We start from the raw sequence: 22,823 nt of genomic DNA, 5'->3' as shown, positions 1-22,823 counted from the left end.
TTTCTTTGAAAAGTATATTTTGTGGAAAAGGTTTTTTTTTTAGTTGTTTTCTGTTCGTTTTATATTTACATAGTCTTTTTCAGTGAAAAAGAAAACAATAGTTTAAATTGTTTTGGTTTTTTCTATCAGAATTCATAGTTTGGCTTGCTATTTGTATGCTGGAAAAACTTTTTATCATTTTTATTATCTAGATAATCTTGAAATCAATTCTTCAAATCTTTAAATCTTAAAATAATCTTCAAATCTTTTTGAAAAATCTTGACACAGATAGTAGTGTTTAATTTAGTTTTGTGTCTCCTCTAGTGACCTGAAAAAGAAAACTTATACCATTCCCAAGAGATTATACATAGCCAGGAAACACTTACACTCTTTTGATTTAGTTAAATTGTAAGAACAGAAGTGGAAACAGAAGTAGCACCAAAAGTTTGAACTTACTATCCACAGCTGTTCCCCCTAACCCTAGAGATATAGTTATTAAACTTTATAATTGTTAAGCTTAATTATCCAAATTGAACAAAATGTCCATCTTAAAAATTTGATTGGAAGTTTATTGAAAATTATCGGCTAAATTGGAGGGCTGATTGCCCTCCGATCCTTTTTGGCTCTTAAAAAGGGTACTAGACAATTGAAGTAGACAAGGCAGCACTGCCTACAAGACCGTTTAGAAATGCAGAACAAAATGGCCATGTTAAATTTTGATTGGAAGTGTTTGGAAAATTATGAGCTAAAGAAGAGGGATTGTCTTCCAGTCATTTTTGACTCTTGAAAAGGGTACTAGAACTTTGAATTTCCAATCAAATTAGCCCGTTTAAAATATAAATGATATTACGACCTATGATGCAGCAGCATTGCTTATGATATTGCTTATATGTCATTTTAATGCCTGCTTGCATATAGCTCTTTCCTTTAATCGAAACTCCCTCTAAATGTCTCTCAAAAGTTTCAACTTAAAGCCCTCAGTGTCATCAGTTAAAGTAACCGTTGAGGTAGTATTAAAAGTATTCACATAGTGTCTTTTGGCTAGTTGAAAATGTACCAAAACTTACCCTTAAAAGTCTAACTTATAGTGTAAGGCGTTATCTTTATTTTGAATTGTCACCCTTTTGTCAATCTACATGATCATAGTTCTTTTCATTTAGTTGAACATCCGCCTAAATATTCCTTAAAGGTTAACTTCCCCTGAACGTTTCCTCAGATATTTATTTCAATACCCCCAGCCTTAGTGGTACTCGCTACAGAAGTAGTAGTTTTAGTTATAGTAGTTGTAGCAGTACTAGTAGTTGTGGTAGCAGTAGAAGGAGCGGTAGTTGCAGAAGTAGTAGCGTGCAAATATTGCCTTTTGATCAATTGATCATCTCCCTTTTTTCCCTGAAAGCACAGTCACTTATGAGTTACGCCCTTTTGACAGTCTATGTACACATAACACGTTTTGAATTAGTTGAACCCTCTCCTTAACCTTCCCAGAAAGACACACTTTAATGACCTTCGTATTTTGTGAAAGTAGAAATCAAACAAGTATACTTTTCTCAATAGTATTTACTATATGTAAACATAGTTAGAGCATTTTTACAACCTACATGTACATAGTGCTTTCTGATCAAGATCAAACCCCCGCCCTCCAAGAATTCCCTGGAAGCTTCATTTTAAAATTTGTAGTCCTTTTAACACTGACAGCAGAGATTGAGATATTAAGATAGGTATTAGATAGGTAACCCTCCCGAAATTTACAGCTTAACACCATTAGGTAAATAGTTTACATTTATTTAGTTCAACCTCCTCTTCGATCAAATAGTTCGTGGTAACGAATCAAACAGTTCGTGGTAACGAACTGTAGTATGGAGCAACCCGGCTAAATAGTAACCGAAACTCTAAACAAGGGCTAAGAGCTCATATGGCACTTGTGACGAAGCAAGAAGAGCTAAGAGCCAAGAGATCATATGGTATGAGCTTTAACAAAATTCTAAGAATCAATAGATTGATTTAAAAGGAAAATCAGAGGCTTAAAGCCGGTGAGGATTTAAAATAAGAGATCTGAGTCACGATGTCCTTCTAAATATCAAAATTCATTAAGATCCGATTACCCGCTCGTAAGTTATAAATACCAATTTTTTTCTAATTTTTCCTCTCCCTTCAGTCCCCCAGATGGTCGAATCTGAGAAAACGACTTTATCAGGTCAATTTGTGCAGCTCCCTGACACGCCTACCAATGTTCATCATCCTAGCACGTCCAGAAGCGCCAAACTGGCCAAATTACTGAACCCCTCCCCCAACTCCCCCAAAGAGATCGAATCCGCTACGATTACGTCAATCACGTATCAAGGACATTTGCTTATTCTACCCACCAAGCTTCATCCCCATTTCTCCATTCCAAGTGTTTTCCAAGTTTCCCCCCTCCAACTCCCCCCAATGTCAAAAGATCTGGTCAGAATTTGAATTAAGAGCTCTGAGACATGAATTCCCTCTAAATATGAAATTTTATTAAAATCCAATCACCTATTCGTAAGATAAAATTACCCCAATTTTCACGTTTTCCAAGAATTCCGGTTTCCCCCTCCAACTCCCCCCAATGTCACAGGATCTGGTCGAAATTCAAAATTGGAGCTTTAAAGCACAAAATCCTTCTAAATATCAAATTTCATTAAGATCTGGTCATCTTACAAACACCTCATTTTTCCAAATTACCCCCCCCCCCCCACAACTCCACCAAAGAGAGCAGATCCGGTCAAGTTATGTCAGTCACGTATCTTAGACAGGTTTCTAGTCTTCCCATCGAGTTTCATCCTGATTTCTCCGCTTTAAGTATTTTCTAAGATTTCTGCCCCCCTAACTGCCCCCCCCCCAATGGCGCTGGATCCGGTAGAGACTTAAAATAAGAGATTTGTATTACGAGGTCCTTCTAAATATGAAGTTTCATGAGGATCCGATCACTCCTTCGTAAGTTAAAAATACGTCATTTTTTCTAATTTCTTAGAATTAAGAAATCCGTTTTAGAATTAAGTGGATCCGTTCCAGTTATGTAAATCATGTATCTAAGACTTCTGCTTATTTTTCTCACTAAGTTCCATCCCGATTCCTCCAATCTAAGCGTTTTCCATGATTTTATGTTCACCCACACCAAACTCCCCCCAATGTCACCAGATCCGGTCGGGATTTAAAATAAGAGCTTTAAGACACGATATCCTTTTAAATATCAAATTTCATTGAGATCCGATCACCCGTTAGTAAGTTAAAAATACCTCGTTTTTTCTAATTTTTCAGAATTACTCCCCCCCCCCCAACTATCCCAAAGAGAGCGAATCCGTTCCGGTTATGTCAATCTTGTATCTAGGACTTGTGCTTATTTTTCCCACCAAGTTTCATCCCAACCCTGCACTCTAAGTGTTTTTCAAGATTTTAGGTCCCCCTCCCCCAGTGTCACCAGATCCTGTAGGGATTTAAAAAAACAACTCTGAGACATGATATCCTTCCAAACATCAAATTTCATTAAGATCTGATCAACCGTTCGTAAGTTAAAAATACTTCATTTTTCTATTTTCTCCGAATTAACGGGCCCCCACCCCCCCCCCTCTTCAGATGGTCAAATAGGGAAAAATACTATTTCTAATTTAATATGGTCTGGTCCCTGATACGCCTGCCAAATTTCATCGTCCTGGCTTACCTGGAAGTGCCTAAAGTTGTAAAACCGGGACCGACAGACCGACAGAAAGACCGACAGACCGACAGAATTTGCTATTGCTATTTGTCACTTTGTTAATACCAATTGCCATAAAAACGGAATTTTTATAACAATAGCTACATCAAAAGAATCGCATTTTAATGCTGATTTTAAATATATAAGGTTCATTAAGTTTAGACTTAGGGGAGAGTCGGGTAAGACGGACCGGGGGGCAAGACGGACCTTTTGTCATTGCTCGACTTGAGCGTCACCTTTTTATCACTTGTAGAGCTAGAAACAACGGCCATCTAGTGGCAAGTTTCGGAGCGAAGTTTGAGAGTTGAAGCCAATCTTGTCTTCGAGAAAAATATTTTTATTCATTTTCACATTCTCGAAACCGGCTTTTGAGGTAAATGTTTTTGTTTTCTGGTGTTTCTAATGTTCTGTTTTATACTGTGGTAATTTTTCTTACAAATATGGAGGTCTAGGAGAGTGTGTGAGACATTAATTTTTTTCATTGCAGCGCCATCTTATGTTATATTTTTTAACCATTCCGAAAAAGCAGGTTTAGGGTAAGATGGACCACAGAGACAGCGGGTAAGACGGACCGGTCCGTCTTGTCCCCTATCATCTGGGATCTTTTTCGAAGTTATTATTTTTTACGTATTTTGTGAATATTGTGTTGCATTTATTGTTCCCGCATGTCAATTAGAAATACATTAAGCTGTCTCTCTTTTGCAGAATGGGAAAGTATACTAGGAAAACCACCCGCGGTCTCCACGACCAGGACTTACTGAGAGCAGCTGCTATGCGAGTTAAATCTGGTTCGCCGCTTCGCAAAGTTTCGAAAGAGGTTGGTTTGCCACGAAGCACAGTGCGAAGAGCAGTTGCAAAACTCGACGCAGCAGAAGATCCCCAATCAGTGGAGTTGGCAACTACCTTCAACTTTAAAAATGAGTTCTCAGCAAACGAAGAGATACTTCTGAAGGACTATATGATCACGGCACAGCACATCATCATGGACTTACGAAAAAGGAAGCAGGTCAGTTTGCACATGAATATGCCCAGGCCAAAGGGAAGAATGTGCCGAAGAACTGGACTGAAAATAAGTGTGCAGGAAAAGACTGGATGAATAGCTTTATTAGTCGTGTTGGGCTTTCCCTAAGGTCCTCCGAAACGACAAGCCTTGCCAGAGCCACCAGCTTCAACAGGACGAATGTCAGCGAATTCTTAAATAATTTAGAAGAGCTGCTTATAAAGCACAAGTATCCGCCGAATAGAATATATAATCTTGACGAGACTGGAGTAACCACCGTTCAGAAGACATTAAAGGTGGTTGCAGAAAAGGGATCAAAGCAAGTTGGACGCATTACTTCGGCTGAGCGAGGGACGCTGGTAACAGTCGTAGGGTGTATCAACGCAGCTGGCCAGTCGATAGCCCCTTTCTTTGTCTTTCCACGAGTGAACTGGCTTCAAATTTTTCTCAATGGCACGCCCCCTAGAAGCACAGGAAAATGCCAGCCGTCTGGATGGATGACAGCCGAAATCTTCCCGGATATGATACGCCATCTGATCTCCCAAACCAGTTGCTCGCCCACAAATCGACTTCTGCTGATTATGGATAACCATGATTCGCACGTCTCATTGAGCGTGGTTAATCTTTGCAGAGAAAACGGCATTGACGTCTTAACGCTTCCGCCACATTGCAGTCACAAGCTGCAGCCTCTTGATGTTGCTGTTTATGGGCCATTCAAGCGATACTACAATGAAGCAGCTAACTCGTCGATGATTTCGAACCCAAACAGGAGGATTACCATTTATGAAATTGGAATATTCGTTGGAATCGCTTTTCCAAGAGCTTTCGTCATGGAAAACGTACTAAGCGGGTTCCAAAAAACAGGAATATACCTTTCAATAGGAACCTTTTCCAAGATCACGAGTTTCTCGGCACCTTTGTGACAGACCGACCAGCACCAGAGACGTCTCCCATGACAGGCCAGTCTGCAGTTCCATCAACCAGCCCTGGCGACGAGAGCTTGAATAACGACGTGCTGCCAACTACCAGTAGCTCAGTGATTTCTGCGACTATGCCAATGACTCCAGAGTCGGTTCGTCCTCACCCTAAGGCGAGTTTCTATGCAAGAGACGGAAAAACGTCTAGGAAAAGAACAAAGTCCAAAATTCTAACGAACACACCTGAAAAAAACAGACTGGAAGAAGAATTTGAGCTGAAAAGAAAAAAATCAGAAAAGAAAGCTCAAAGAAAACGGCCTGAAAAGAGAAACCTCTCCAAACAGCCTGGGAACGGGGAAGACAGCTTCGATGAACATATCGCGCTGGATGATGAAAGTGATGACAGAATGCATTTGGATGGGTCAGAGGAGGAGGAGTTTCTTGATGGAACCGAACCAAAAAGTGGGGATTTCTTGGTTTTGAAAGTGCCGACCAAGAAGAGCTTCAGGAATTATGTTGGAGTTGTGTGTGATTGTGAATCTGATGGTTTCCAAGTTCAGTTTTGGAAGCGATTAGCTCCATCGAGCAAATTCACGGCAACTGAAGAGATGAGCTTCGTGCGAAAAGAAGAGGTCATCATGAAGCTGCCAAAACCGACCCCTTCGGGCGGAACGACGAGACAGTCGGCTCAGTTCGTTTTTCACGTAGATTTGGCCTCGTACAGTGTTTAAATATAGTTATTTGCTAACTTTTTACTTTTTTACTTACTACTAGTATTTTAAGTATTCGAAATAAAATTGTTTAGAGACAATCAATCTTTTTGAGCAATTGGGTCCGTCTTGCCCAAAGGGCTGGTCCGTCTTATCCTATGGGGTGGGCAAGATGGACCTTTTGACCAACTTCAGTTTTTTTATCTGGGCCCGGAAATACGGCTGATTTATGTGTGAAGAAGGTTTCTTTACGTAACTCAATGTTTTGGGGACAAGTTAGACACCTTTCGTCAGTCGTTGCTTGTTTCCAACCTCTTCCGCAGACGAAAAACCAAAATGGGGTCCGTCTTACCCGACTCTCCCCTACCCATCAAAATTTACGAGCCTGAGAAAAGATGCCTTATTTTAGAAAATAGGTGGAACCCCCCTTAAAAGTCATAGAATCTTAACGAAAATTACATCATTAGATTCAAAGTTTCAGAGAACCCTACTGTAGAAGTTTCGAGCTCCTATCTACAAAAATGTGGAATACTGCATTTTTTGTCACAAGACAGATGACGGGTGCGTGTTTATTTGTTGTCTTTTGTTTACTTGTTTTTTTCCTCAGGGGTAATCGTATGAGCCCAGTTGTCCTAGAATTTTGTGAGAGGGCTCATTCTAACGTAAATTAAAAGTTCTAGTGCCCTTTTTAAGTTAATAAGAAATTTGAGGGCACCTAGGCCCCCTCCCAAACTGATCTTTTTCCCAAAGTCACCGGATCAAAATTCCGAAATAGCCATTTTATTCAGCATAGTCAAAAACCATAATAACTATGTCTTTGGGGATGACTTACTCCCCCACAGTCCCCGGGGGAGGGGCTGCAAACTTTGACCAGTGTTTACATGCAGTAATGGTTATTGGGAAGCGCAGAGATATTTTCAGGAAGATTTTTTTTATTCAGGGGGGAGTGAGGGGATGGGGCTATGTGGAGGATTTTTCCTTGGAGGAATATGTCATGGGAGAAGAGAAATTAAATGAAGGGGGAACAGGATTTTCTAGCATTACTGTAAAAAAAAACAATGAAAAAATAAACGTGAAAAAGTTTTTTCAATTGAAAGTAAGGAGTAGCATTAAAACTTAAAACGAACGGATATTATTACGCATATGAGAGGTTCTTCTCCTCCTAATTACCTCGTTCTTTATGCTAAAGTATTTTTAGTAATTTCAACTATTTATTCTACGGCCTATGTGATGCAGCGGTCATTCTTAAGGAATTGGGACAAAATTTATGCTTTAGTGTAAAGAGTGAGGTATTAACAAGGGGATGAACCCCCTCATGTACGTAATAAAGACATACGAATATAGAAGTTTGTTATGTAATTTAAAAGTACAGTAGTGTAGGCCACAAGTTACAAACTTTGACCAGTGTATCCATATAGTAATGGTTATTGGGAAATGCATATAGGCTTTCAGGGGGATTTTTTTGGTTGGGGGGAGGGGTTGAGGGGACGGGGTTACACGGGGGGAACTTTTCATGAGGAATTTTTCAAGGGGGAAAATTTCCATGAAGGGGGCGCAGGATTTTTTAGCATTTTTTAAGGACAATGAATAATAGAAAATGACAAACTTTTATCAACTGAAAGTAAGGAGCAACATTAAAACTTAAAATGAACAGAAATTATTATGCATATGAGGAGTTCACCTCCTCCTAATACCTCGCTCTTTACGCTAGTAATATTATTAATTTCAACTATTTATTCTACGGCCTTTGTGATTCAGCGGTCATTCTTAAGGAATTGGGACAAAACTTAAGTTTAGTATAAAGAGCGAGGGTATTAACGAGGGGATGAACCCCTGATATACGTAATAAAAACATACGAATATAGAAGTTCGTTATGTAATTTAATTCATAAGTTACTTATATTTTTACTAATAAAGGCGTTCGTAAAAAATTAAAAGTTCTAGTTGCCTTTTTAAATAACCAAATAATTGGAGGGTAACTAGGCCTACTCCCCGCTCCTTTTTTCCCAAAATCGTCCGATCAAAACTATGAGAAAGCCATTTAGCCAAAAATAAATAAATTAATATGTAAATTACGTTTTGATTATTCATGTACGGAGAGTCAAAATCAAAACATGCATTAATTCAAAAACGTTCAAAAATTAAATTTAAAAAAACAAGTTTTTTAACTGAAAATAAGGAGCGATAATAAAACTCAAAACGAACAGTTACTCTGTATATGAAAGGGAGTGTTCCCTCCTCAACGTTCCGCTCTTTACGCTAAAGTTTTTTACTGTTTTAAAAAGTAGAGTTGAGAGAAAGAGCCAAACTTTAGCGTAAAGAGCGGGGTGTTGAGGAGGGAACAGTCCCTTTCATATACGGAGTAATTTCTGTTCGTTCTAAGTTTTAATATCGCTCCTTACTTTCAGTTTATAAACTTGTTTTTTTTAATTTAATTTTCCCTATGGGTTTAACTAAATGCCTTTAGCCGCTCTCAAAATGTTATTGAAAATTCTTGTGCCAGGACCTTTGGGATGATCCCCAAATACATGTTCATTGAACTTTTCGGTTATTTATCAGAAATAGCTCACGTAAAAACTTTGATTCGGTGTGTTTGAATGTTACAGAGCCTATGTACAAAAACGTCAAGGGAGGGGGCTGATATCCTTTCATCCTTTTAACTCTTAAAAAGAATATTACAGCTAGTAGTAGACTGGTAGCCTACTACTTATCAGACTATTAATTAGTAAGTAGACTGAATTACCTAATTGTAAACAAAGATATGTAAAAAAAGAAAGATAATGATTAACTATAAATTAGAAGTACACACCCAAGGGGAGATATTGTTTGAATGGGAATTGAAAAGTACATGAAGATACTTGAAAAGTAACTGTTTGAAAAGTACTGCATTATTCTTGAGGTAAGCAATATTTTGCGTCATTCAAGCTAGGTGGCATGTTTGTTGCAATGTAAGATTGTCAATTAACATGCAGTCTTTGAGACATCTTCCCCCTCCTGTCTACGATGTGAAACGCCACTCCTCTTTCATAATACTTGGTGCCCACTTACACATCATTGTATATTTCTGCTGGTTTATCGAGAATCAGACAATATATATATATATATATATATATATATATATATATATATATATATATATATATATATATATATATATATATATATATATATATATATATATATATATATATATATATGCAATTGTTATGATTTTTCACAGTTATTTTTTTATACCCTGCTATGTAAGTTAGTATCATGTGGTATTATTTTTATTATTTGTTGTTTTTCCCATGGCCCCTAAGTGGCTTTTGTTGCAATAAATAAATATCTATCTATATGCCATGTACACAATAACCCACTGCCTCCCCCTCATACTAGCACATGGACAATTGCATATCACTAAACTTAGTATCATGGAAAATCAAGTGAATCAACTTAGTTAAATCAAGCATTAAAATAAATGTACATAATCATTTATCTTGAATTGACTAAATGACTTTTCATGAACTTTCAAATATGAAATTCAAAATTTCAAAAATGAGTTTTCAAATATTGTGGTTGTTAAGTTAGAAGTAAATTAGGCTACTGAAGATTCTAAATATAACTTTGAAATAGGGGAAGTACTCAGCAGCCTTACAAAGGCTTATGAGTTACGCCCTTTTGACAATCTATGTACAGATAACACATTTTGAATTAGTTGTACCTTTCCTTAACCCTCCCCGAAAGACACACTTTAATGTCCTTCGTATTTAGTGAAAGTAGAAATCAAACAAGTATAATTTTTTTCAATACCTACATGTACATAGTGCTTTCTGATCAATCTCAAACCTCCTCCCCTCAAGAATTCCCTGGGAGTTTCATTTTAAAATTTGTAGTCCTTTTAACACTGACAGAAGAGATTGTGATATTGACTTAGGTCTAGTTCAACCACCCCCACCCCGTAACCCTCCCCGAAAGTTATAACTTAACATCATTAGGTAAATATTTTGCATTTATTTAGTTCAACCTCCTGAATTAGGACTACCGAAGATTCTGAATATAACTTTGAAATAGGGGGAGTACTTCGCAGCCTTGGGAAAGCTTAAATTAAACCCCTCTATAAGATGGCAAACAGGAGGGGATGCGGCAAGTATAGAGGCATTAGCTTGGTTTCTGCAGGAAGAAAATTACTTACTATAATTGTAATTATTACTTATATGATAATTATAATTATTTCTGTAATGTATGTAATTTCTGTTATAATAATTACAGAAAATAATAATAATTCTAATTATATTTATGATTATAATTATAATATAATAATATATAATTATAATAATAAATTAATTATTTTATTTTATATAAATAATTATAATTATTTATAATTGTTCTAGTTATTATAATTATCAGAAAATTACATATACTTATATGATAATACTTCTGGACGGAGACATGCTGTAGATACAGTTTTAAGAGAAGAACAGTTGGGATTAAGGAAGGGAGAAGATAGGTTGATCAAATTTTCAGTGGTTGATTAATAATGTTAAATTAATTATTAGATATTAGATTAATAATCAAGAAACACTTGAGTCATCCGACTCCCTTAACGATCAGTTTTATAAATTACGAACAAATGTTTTACTGATCCAATAGAAGAGCCTCGATGAAGATCTTATCATTGCATAGCATTAAAAAAAAAGTTCTTTTCAAGAGTTTGTAGTTGACCACATCCACATTTCATTCCACATGTGGAATGAAAGTAAGCACACCAATTGATGTGTTCGCTCTTTATTCTGAATTAAATAAAAAAAAAAAACAAGTTTTTTTTTACTGAAAGTAAGGAGCGACATTAAAACTTAAAACGAGCAGAAATTACCCCGTATATGAAAGGGGCTGTTCCCTCTTCAACGCCTCCCTCTTTGCGCTAAAGTTTAACTCTTTCTCTCAACTCTACCTTTTAAAACAGTAAAAACTTTAGCGTAAAGAGCAGGGAGTTGAAGACGGAACAGCCCCTTTCATATATAGGGTAATTTCTGCTCGTTTTAAGTTTTAATGTCGCTCCTTACTTTCAGTTAAAAAAACTTGTTTTTTTTTTGTTTAATTTCTGAACGGTTTTTAGTTAATCCATGTTTTGATTCCGGCTCTCTGCAGATGAATAATTAAAACGAAATTTGCATATTTATTTATTTGGATAAATGGTTTTCCCATAGTTGTGATGGAATGATTTTGAGAAAAAAGGAGGGGGGAAGAGGCCCAGTTGCCCTCCAAGTTTTTGGGTACTTAAAAAGGCAACTAGAACTTTTAGTTTTTTACGAATGTTTTCATTAGTAAAACATATACGTAACTTACGAATTAGCTTGCGTAACAAACTTCTATATTCGGTTGTTTTTACTACTAATACCTCGCTCCCCTGAATCACAGAGGTCGTAGAAGAAATAGTTGAAATTACTAAAAATGCTTTAGCGTAAAAATTGAGGTATTAGGAGGAGGTGAACCCCTTATATGCGTAATATTTTCTATTCGTTTTAAGTTTTAGTGCTACTCCTTACTTTCAGTTGGAAAAACTTTTTCCTATTTATTTTTTCATTGTTTTTTAAATAATGCTAGAAAATGCTGCGCCCCCTTCATGGAAGTCTTCTTCCCCCATGACAAATGAACCTAGCCTGAAGACGGCCCTTGGACATAGGGCTGAAATATTCGCGGAATTGATTTCCACTGTCTTGAAAAGATTTTCTCTATTGTTTCTACTTTGTACTACATAAAAAAAACTAGTTTTTTTAACTGAAAGTAAGGAGCGACATTAAAACTTAAAACGAACAGAAATTACTCCGTATATGAAATGGGTTGTCCCCTCCGCAATCCCTCGCTCTTTACGCTAAAGCTTTTAATTGTTTTAAAAAGTAGAATTGTGGCAAAGAGTCAAACTTTAGCGCAAAAAGTGAGGGATTGCGGAGGGGACAACCCATTTCATATACGGAGTAATTTCTGTTCGTTTTAAGTTTTATGTCGCTCCTTACTTTCAGTTAAAAAAAACAAGTTTTTTTATGTAGTTTCTGAACGTTTTTGAATTAATGCATGTTTGGTTTTGGCTCTCCACAAAATGAAATTTGTATATTAATTTCTTTTTTGGCTAAATGGCTTTCTCTTAGTTTTGATCAGACGATTTTGAGAAATAAGGGATGGGGAAGGAGGCCTAGTTGCCATGCAATTTTTCGGTTACATAAAAAGGCAACTATAAATTTTAATTTTTAAAGAATTTTTTTATTAGGAGAAAATATACGTAACTTAAGAAGTAACTTACGTAACAAACTTTTATATTCTTTAATTTTTATTATGTATATGAGGGGGTTTGTACCCTCGTTAATACCTCGTTCTTTACACTAAATCGTAAGTTTTGTCCCAATTCTTTAAGAATGACCCCTGAATCAGAAAGGCCGTAGAATAAATAGTTGAAATTACTAAAAATACTATAGCATAAAGAACGATGTATTTATCTCCTCCTAAATACCTTGCTCTATATGCTAAAGTATTTTTAGAGCCCCTCATATGCGTAATAATCTCTGTTCGTTTTAAGTTCAATGCTACTCTTTTCTTTCAATTGAAAAAACTTTTCCATGTTTATTTTTTCATTGTTTTTTTTTATAGTAATTTTAGAAAATCTTGCACCCTTTTCATTGAATATCTGTTCCCCTATGACATATTTCTCCAAGGAAAGATCCTCCCACATAGCCCCCTCCTCTTAACCCCACCCCCAAAACCCAAAAAAATCCCCTGAAAACGCTGTACACTTCCCAATAACCATTATTATATGTAAACACTGGTCGAAGTTTGTAACTTGCAGCCCCTCCCCCAGGGACTGTGGGGGAGTAAGTCATTCCCAAAGACATAGTTGTTATGGTTTTTGACTATGCGGAACAAAATGGCTATCTCAAAATTTTGATATGTTGACTTTGGATAAAACATGAGCGTGGGAGGGGGCCTAGGTGCCCTTCAATTTTTTCGGTCACTTAAAAAGGGCACTAGAACTTTTCATATCCGTTAGAATGAGCCCTCTTACGACATTCTATAACCACTTGGTCGATACGATGACCCCTGGGAAAAAAAAAAAAAAAAAAAAATAAACACGCACCCGTGATTTGTCTTCTGGCAAAAAATACCAAGTTCTACATTTTTGTAGATAGGAGCTTGAAAATTTTGCTATAGGGTTCTCTGATACGCCGAATGCGATGGTGTGATTTTCGTTAAGATTTCACACCCCTAAGGGGGTGTTTTCCCCTATTTTCTAAAATAAGGCAAATTTTTTCAGGCTCGTAACTTTGGATGACAAAGACCAAATTTGATGAAACTTATATATTTAAAATCAGCATGAAAATCTGATTCTTTTTATGTATATTTTAGCATCAAAATTCTGTTTTTTAGAGTTTCGTTTACTATTGAGCCGGGTCGCTTCTTACTACAGTTCGTTACCACGAACTGTTTGATTTGTTTGTTATGGAAAGGCAGCGTGGTCTTCGTCGCTATTTTTAATCTGATATTATGATCTTCATCAAGATCACTTGATCACTGGGGTGGGGGGTTGTTTCCTCCCATTTTGCAAAATCAAGAAAAAAGTTCGAGGCTTCTAGCTTTCAGTGGTAAGGTAAAAAAGGTAGAGAGTATGGCATTGGACTTTACAGTCCCTACTGGCGGTGCTGATCTCCGTTTCTTGGCCCTTCAGCCAGGAGATGCAACAGGGACTTGGGAACAACCATCCTGTGCTTTCGCACTCCCCTCCTGTTTATCTTCCCCAGATTTCTCCAGATACCCATTAAGAGCTGGGTTGACTCTGGCTGAGCTTACAGAGTCACGCCACTGACCCCCGTCCTAAGCCAAATAATTAGGTACACTAGGATTCAAACCCTCGCCCTCTGGGGCAAAGGATCCTAAATCCAGCCCTCCAATTAACTTAGCTAGGACGGTACTAGGACGGGTACTAGGACTGGCTAGAAAGGGATACAATCCAATTAGCTTTCAATGGGTACTATTTAACTTAATGAACTGTATATATTTGAAATCAGCATAAGAAACTAATTTTCTTGCGCATCAATCGTTAACAAAATTTTATTTTTTAAAGTCTCAGTTACTACTGAGCAAAGTTATTCGTATAGTTCGTAATTTTTCCTCTGGAGAAAAGTACAATTTTCTACATTTCTGTAAATATTAGCTTAAACCTCATACAATAAGGTTTTCTGATACTACGAATGTGATTTTTCGGTTTTCATTAAGATCACTTGATCTCTTGGGGGTGTTTCCCCGATTTTCATAAATCAAGAAAATTATCTCAGGCTTTTAGGTTTTGATAGTTACTATTAACCTAAATAAGTTGTATATATTTGACATCAGCATAAAGAAGCAATCTTTTATGCATTAATTGTTACCTAAATTTTTATTTTTTAGAGTTTCAGTTACTATTGGGCCGATTTGCTCCTGAATATACCCCGAACTGTTTAATACCAAATACATACATTAGAGTTATTATTATTGTATATGAGAAAAAAAAATTGCTATGGTTAAGATTGGAAAGGAGACTAGTGGCTAATTTTGTACCAATTGAATAGTTAAGCAGGGCTGCGCTCTAATCCCACTGCTTCGATTAAGGTTAGAAATAAGGCTAGCAGCTCGATTCGTATTGAATCAGGTTAAGAAGGGCGGCATTCGATCCCAATTTATATTAATCATTTTGATGGTCTTCGTCCTAAGGAAAACTGTAAAGGTAATGGAAGACTAAGGACTCAAATAGAAAGGTGAAACTCTCCTTGACATATATCGTGGTTGTGGTGTGAGTGTCTTAGATGAAAATATTTGCAAAATGAAGATTATTTAGAGATTTTGGGAGTTCATGGTCAAAGAGTAGGTTTAAAAATTCATTGGTTTAAATATCCAAAATAGGTTCAAATAAACTAAAATTGGCTTGAAGTCACTTAGACTAGGAATAAATCAGGGTAAAGAGACTATGTTGGGTAACAAAAAGATTGATCATGTGGATAACTTCACTTACCTAGGTATTACTGTTATCAGTGATGGCGGATGCAATGAAGATGTTAAAAGAGAATAGCTTAGGCTAGGTAGTGTTTTCTTAGTTAAAAAAAAAGTTCAGAAGAATAGGAAAATAAGTTTCCAAAGCAGGATTAGAATATTTGAACAATATTCATCATCAATGATGTCATCATCAATGATGACAGTCGTGATTTAGGATTCTGAAATTTGGGTGCTTCGAAAGACAGCGGAGTTATTGTTAGAAGTTTGCAAGAGGAATTATCTAGGGTTGTTTTTGGTACCTCTTTGACTTACTACCCCTTTGACTTACTACCCCTTTGTAAACAGTAGGCTGCATGAACGAAATCAGTTCTAACCTGATTCATAAGGCTATAACGAAAGAAGAAACAAGTTTGTAGATGAGGCATTTTACATCAAGAACCATAATTCCCAACATGGGGCCTAGGCCTAACCACTGGGGTATACAATATTTTCGAAAGTCATGGGCAGGACAGGTCTGCTCTGGCTGACTTCCACTTCGCACCACACCAACACCTAGTTGGGGGGGGGGGGGCTTCGCCCCCCCCCAAGCCCCAACGCGTGCGTAATCGTTACGCACCGTATTAGTTACGCGCCATTGTAGTCGTGTAATAGATTGTCAGGTTTATCGACTCTTGAACAAGCAACATATAATTGTCCATGGGAAAAACAATCCGTATTCAGATCTATACCGCATTTTTCTAATGATTGCCCTTGAGCTTTGTTGATGGTGATTGCTAATCGAATATTCCCTGTGTCCCCGTCGTCAGTTATATATCCCCCCTGTGCCCCACCTGTGTCCCTGTTGTAGTTGTGTCCCTGTGTCCCAGTCGTCATTTATATTCCCTGTGTCCCGGTGTCCCGGTCGTCATTTGTGCCCCGGTCTGTAATTTCTCTTCGAGTGTCCTGGTCGTCATTTATATTCCCTGTGTCCCGGTCGTCATTTGTGTCCCGGTTTTCTTTCTAAATTTTTTCTTCAAATTCAAATTTCTCAGTTTTTGCTGAACAATACTTTTTGTAATGGTGGGAAGGTATTGTTTATTTAAATCGTTGCTGTTGCCTTGGATTTTTTTTTTCATTCTGAAAAACGTCAGGCCTAGAAAAATATCATAGCCCTGGTAGAAAAAGAAAGATGGATATCTTGGAACTTTTCCTATTTATCAAAGCAGAGGTCTTTGACCCAAAGTGAATCGATATGCGAAGCCAGTTGCAGTTCTTGCTAAAACTGGGTCTTGGGTAGACGGGTCAGTTTTCTTTTGGATCTAAAATTGGGGCAGTAAAAAAAGGTGAAGGATACGGCGCTAGACCCTTAAGATCCGAATCGGCGGTGCTGATCTCTCTCTCAAGGCCCTTCAGCCAGGAAGTGCAATGAAGGGATGAGGGCCAGCCATCTTGTGCTTTTGCACACCCTTCCTGTTTACCTTCCCAAGATTTCTCCAGGTACCCATTTAGAGCTGGGACAACTCTGGCTGAGCTTACAGAGTCCCGCCACTGATTTCTGTCCTAAACCAAATAGTTGGGTACACTAGGATTTGAACCCTCACCCTCTTGGACATAGGACCTCATTCAAATCTAGCGCACCAATCCACTAGGCTAGACGGCTCAGCTGATGGATTGGGGCAGTAGTTTGTTAATTTCGGAATCCAAAGACATTTAAAGTTGGGATAGCTCCCAATGCCGGTGTCCTCGGATATTTGTTCGGAAAGTTTTCTAATTAGGTTCCGAGCAGGGGTATTAGTACCGGAGAACTCGGGGACGAGGCAACGATTTTCCTTAGATTTTGTTTAATGAAGACACTACAAATGTATTTTTTCAAAATCTAGAATAGGAGCTTTTGAATTTTTTTTTTTGCTAAGTGGAAATAGAAAAGAAATACATCTTTCAAGTCTATGTAGCATCTGAAAGACTCCCTCCTCCTGTCTGGCATGCCTATTCCAAGAGGTAGAGGCTCTATTAAGATTTTCCTTCATTTGTCATCGGTTAGAGTAACCAAGGACGTTCTGCGCAAGACACAAATGTTTCAATCTTCTAAGAACCTATTTTGGCTGTTAGTGCATCAAGGAACGTTTGTTCCCTGCTTTATTTCATATACTTTATTTTAGTTAGTCAATAGCTTTATTGACTAACGTTTTCCTAACAAGGTGCTGATCCCATTGGTACCCATCGAATGCACTATCATTTCATATAATTACTTTACTGATCCTGCCGAGCACTGAAATTAGCCATCAGTATCCCAGTAGTGGTTATAGCCTCTCGTGCGGTCGGGGCAAAATCTTGATTACCCTCCCCTCTAGTTCACAAAATATTTTCAAGCCAAATTCTGACAAATTTTTCACTTTATTAGAAAAAATTATTATATTAGCAAAAAATGTAAATATTAACAAAATTGTTCTTAATTTATAAATTAATTTATAATTTTGGTTTTTATTTATTAATTCATAAATAATTCATTTTTAATTAGATTTATTATTTAAATTATTTAATTATTATTAATAATTTGAACTAAAATATTTTAATTATTATTGTTCAATTACTTATCATTATTTCATTATTTTAATTTTGATTTATTTTTATTTTGTTTGTTAATTTTTAATTTATTAATTAATTCAATTTATTAACTGAGTCCTCTACTTTGATATAAATAAAAAAAACATAAAATCGTTATAACCGTTCGATTGTTTATTTTGAAATTTTTCGTCCCTAAAATTTCTGCGCTAGGGGCAAGTGCCCCCTCTTCTGCCCCCCCCCCTAAAAGTGCCTCTACAATATTCCCAGTTGTAGACAATTTCTGTTTTCTTAGGCACTAAAATTAGGAAGCTATTGCCCTGATATCAGATCCATAGAGGTCCAGCCAGGGAACCGAAGTTTTATCGTTTTTTCATTATTTCAAAAATATTTTTGATTATTTTTTGATTATTTGAGTTTTGATATTTTTTTTTATTTATTTCACACAGCTTGGGAACTTCAGATTGCGCCGGCACAAAAGTTTTTTTTTGTGATATTGTGTTTTGTTTTGGACAACTGGGAAGATTGAACTCGTTAAAGATTGAATGTGTTGAATGGATTCAAAAGACACTGAATCATAAATAAAAAGTTTGGTAAAATTCTAGTTAATTGACTTCTTGCTATCTCAGAAAGGGTTTAGGTTAGGAAAATGAAACTTTCAGCGATGAATCTAGAGACTAAAGTATGTCCCGGGAAGGTATTTTGAAGCAACTACCTCCACTCCTTCTCCCTCTAGAAGGCCCTGACCCTTGATAACCTTACAAAATGTGTGTCTTATAAAAGTGAAACCTTGCAAAATATATCACCTGCTTAATTGAAATACAACAAAGCTGTTTTCAGCTTCATAACTTTGCTCAATTCCATTTTATAAGGTTTTAAAGATATGCAAATATATTTCCTAAATTTTGAAAAAAAAACATTGATATGGCTCAAAATTCTACTCAAGTAGCAGGAATTGCATTTTCTGAACGAAAGGCAAAAAAAAGCAACTAGTAACTGAAAATTAAGGTAAAATGTTGTTTTGTCAAAATTTCAATAGGTATATAGACCTGTCATGTAGAAAAATGTTTAGGACCCTCTAGAGGGAGAAGGAGTGGAGGTGGGTACTTTAAAATACCTTTCTGGGACATACATTAGCCTGTAGACCCATCCCTGAAAGTTTCATTTTCCTAACCTAAGCCCTTTCAGAGATAGCAAGAAGTCAATTAACTAGAATTTTACCAAAAATTCTGCAGGAGATTTGAAGACATTTTTCTTGAAAAATGATTTCAGGTTGGTTGCACTTATTTGCGTGAAAAAAAAACGAAGTTCTGAAGAGGCTCATTAACGCAACGGTTTTAGTTCAAACATAGAAAAATTGTAAAGTTAGGGCATAATGGTTGGTGATCTTCAAGTGAACTTCTTGTTCATGGGATAATGAATGTAACTAAAACTATGCTCGTGTGTAAGGAAGGGGGATTTCCCATGAAGCTTGGGTCACGTCACCAATTTTAAAATTGGTATATAGCAAGAGCTACTGTTTTATTAGCAATTTTTAGGGTATACAGAATCGATCCTGCTGCCTTAGTTTAGACTTCAGACCTGCCTAAGCCTTCTTGCCGCAGTCGCGTTTGTTTGCTCTTCATTGAGTTTTCTCTTTTTGTTGTTCTTTATCATGGCTGGACAGTTTGGCTTCAGATTTTTCATTCAAAAACGAGCCCTTTTTGTAAAAAGAAAAGGCCAAAACAACATTGTTAAAAAAAATGCCAAACTTATGAATTTTATTAATAAAATAAATTCCTTATAGATCAGGGAGATAATTGTTACAAAATTGTGTCTCATGCGAGAATTATGTCTATTCTCCGAGATTTCCTTTCGAATTGCACCCTTCTAGTCAGACAGCTTTCACGAAAGAGTTGGCCAAACTGAACCAGTTGGTTCAGGAAAAGCACGCTAAGCAGGAATAAATGAATGAGGATTACCGAAAAAGCTGTTAATTTTATTTAATTAAGTTAATATAATTATTAATTTAATTTTAGTTAGCAAGTTGATTAATTTAATGAGCTAGTTCATTAAAGTTAGTTAAGGTCAATCTCCTAGGTTGAAAGCAAATTCTATTTCCAATAACATTGAAATACGTTACGAGATTTCCTCCTTTCTCATTGGCTTAATTGCTCCTTGAGGGTTGTATCAGAATATCTAAAGACTGTTGACTTTCCCTGAACATTAAGACCGGATTTAAAGGGAATTTAGATTTTTCACATGTCTAATTGGTAACAGCTGACCATTTGAATTTGGTTGATTACAAGTCAGATAACAGTTTAGCATTTGAATTTTCACGATGGGCAGAAAAAAAAATACAAAAACAAAAAAGGGACGGGAAAACCTGAGACATTAGTAAGTTCTATCTCAACGTTATAGTAGAATGTATTACTTTTATTCATTTACAAGTTACTATTTCAAACAGTTCGTGGTAACAAACTGTAGTAAGAAGCGACTAGGCTCAATAGTGACCAAAACTCTAAAAAACAAAGTTTTGATACAAATAGTTACATCAAAAGAATTGCATTTTAATGCTAATTTTAAATATATAAGTTTCATCAAGTGTAGTCTTACCGGTCAAAAGTTACAAGCCTGAGAAAATGTGCCTTATTTTAGAAAATAGGCGGAAATACCCTCTAAAAGTCACAAAATCTTAAAAAAATCACACCATCAGAGTCAGCATATCCGAGAAACCTACTGTAGAAGTTTCAAGCCCCTATCATAAAAATGGTGGAATTTTGTATTTTTGATAACGGGTGGGTATTTTTTTTTTTTTTTTTTTTTTTTTCCTCAGGGGTGTTCGTATCGACCTAGTTGTCCTAGAATGTCGCAAGATGGTTCATTCTAACGTAAATTAAAAGTTATAGTGTCCTTTTTAAGTGACCAAAAAATCGGAGGGCACCGAGACCCCCTCCAACACACATTTTTCTCCAAGGTCACTGGATCAAAATTTTGAGATAGCCATTGTGTTTAACTTAGTCAAAAACCTAATAACTATGTCTTTAGGGATGACTAAATCCACCACAGTTCCCGGGGGAGGGGCGGCAACTTATAAACTTTGACCATTGTTAACACATAATAGTTGTTAATTATGAAGTGTACAGACGTTTCGGGGGGACTTTTTTTGTGTTGGGTTTAGGGTGGGTTGGGGGGGAAAGTTGAGTGGGAGGATCTTTCCATGCCGGAATTTTTCATGAGGGAAGAGAATTTCCATGAAGGGGTCGTAGGATTTTCTAGCATCATTTACAAAAAGACAATGAGAAAATTATTTTTTTTTTCAACTGGAAGTAATGATCAACATTAAAACTTAAAACGAACATAAAATATTACTTATATAAGGGGGTTCATCTCTTCCACAATACCTTGCTCTTTACGCTAAAGTATTTTATATAACTCTAACTAGTTATTCTACAGCCTTTGTTATTCAAGGGTCATTCTGAAAGATTTGGGACAAAATTCAAGCTTTATTGTAAAGAACGAGGTATTGACGAGGGGGCAAACCCCCTCACAATAAAAATATACAATTATATAAGTTCGTTGCATAAGCTAATTCGTAAGGTACGAATGTATATTACTAACAAAAACGTTTGTAAAAAAATAAAACAAATCTAGTTGTATTTTTAAGTAACCAAAAATTGGGAGGTAACTAGGCCTCCTCTCCCATCCCCTTTTTTTTTTAGCGAAATCGTCCGATCAAAACTATGAGAAAACCATTTAGCTTGTAATTAACATAAAAATTGCTTCTCCAGACTAAACATCCGTATGATATATGGGTAGATTATTGCAAAATATATCGTGCGAAGAGTATGTTCCGGCACAATATGCTTCAATCTTTTGAGGATGCCAACTCCAAGTGCAACTTTGGTGGAGATAATGTCGCTATGATGCTTCTACGATAGATTAGAATCAATATGGAAGCCGAGGTACCGCAGTGATATAGCTTGTAAAATAGGTTTTTCACCAAATAGAACTTTACTGAATACATCAACAGAATCACCCACTCCACAGAATGTCAGTAAAAATTTTTCTTTACATTCACACACAGCAAACTTAAACTTGTAAACATCTCTAATCTTTTGAGAGTAATATGAGCTTTAGCTATTAAATTATCTGCAGATTTTGCAAATTTTGTTAGAAATAATGTTAGTAATATATGTATCCTTTAGATAAACGTGCATCATATTCACGTAAACTAAATAAAGTAAAGGGCCCAGCACAGACATTTTGCTATTTATAATATTAGATATCGTCGTATGAGTTTCTACACCAGGTAACTACTTTAACCCATGAAATACAAGGCTATCAAGCATGGACTCTTGATCATAATTATCAAGCTTTTTTTCTATTCGACCAATTCTCTCCTACAAATTTTCAGTTTGAAATCTCAGACTACCTAGTAGAGCCTGCTCAATTTTTGCAAACTATGGATTAAACTCGAGCGTGGTTGAATCATAAACCTGGCTGATTATCAGTTCAGTACCTTCTTTTTTCAGTGAATTTGGATCATTGAACTTTTCAGTAACTGAAAGTAAATGAAAGTAAGGAGCAACATTAAAACTTAAAACGAACAGAAATTACTCCGTATATGATAGGGGCTTTTCCTCCTAACGCCCCGCTCTTTACGCTAAAGTTTGACTCTTTCTATTAACTTTATTTTTAAAACAGTAAGAAACTTTAGCGTAAAGAGTGGGGCATTGAGGAGGAAAAGCCCCTTTCATATGCGGAGTAATTTCTGTTCGTTTTAAGCTTTAATGTTGCTCCTTACTTTCATTTAAAAAAGCTTGTTTTTTTTTATTTAATTTCTGGACGTTTTTGAATTAATGCATGTTTTGATCTTGGCTCTCCGCACATAATAATTAAAGCGAAATTTGCATATGAATTAATTGCAATTAATCGGAATATTTTGAGAAAAAGGAGCGAGGGAGGAGGCCTAGTTGCACTCCAAG

General features: G+C 36.4%; 3 protein-coding genes across 6 annotated transcripts in view; 2 read left to right on the top strand and 1 right to left on the bottom strand.

The window, feature by feature from the left end:
* Positions 1-22,823, bottom strand: part of LOC136039222 (period circadian protein-like) — a 569,811-nt gene that overhangs the window by 184,519 nt on the left and 362,469 nt on the right. The window lies entirely within an intron of this gene.
* On the top strand, positions 4,784-5,614 carry LOC136039647 (uncharacterized). Its single transcript, XM_065723549.1, has one exon. The coding sequence runs from the start codon at positions 4,784-4,786 to the stop codon at positions 5,612-5,614; it is 831 nt and encodes a 276-aa protein (XP_065579621.1).
* Positions 9,157-22,823, top strand: part of LOC136039219 (uncharacterized) — a 140,525-nt gene continuing 126,858 nt past the window's right edge. The window contains exon 1 of the mRNA XM_065722751.1: positions 9,157-9,217. The gene's annotated coding sequence lies outside the window, so the exon portion shown is untranslated. The remainder of the gene's footprint in view (positions 9,218-22,823) is intronic.

Source organism: Artemia franciscana, chromosome 19, assembly GCF_032884065.1.
Source record: "Artemia franciscana chromosome 19, ASM3288406v1, whole genome shotgun sequence".
NCBI lineage: Eukaryota > Metazoa > Arthropoda > Branchiopoda > Anostraca > Artemiidae > Artemia > Artemia franciscana.
Note: the sequence above shows the minus strand (reverse complement) of the source record. Positions and strands in the feature narration are given on the sequence as shown.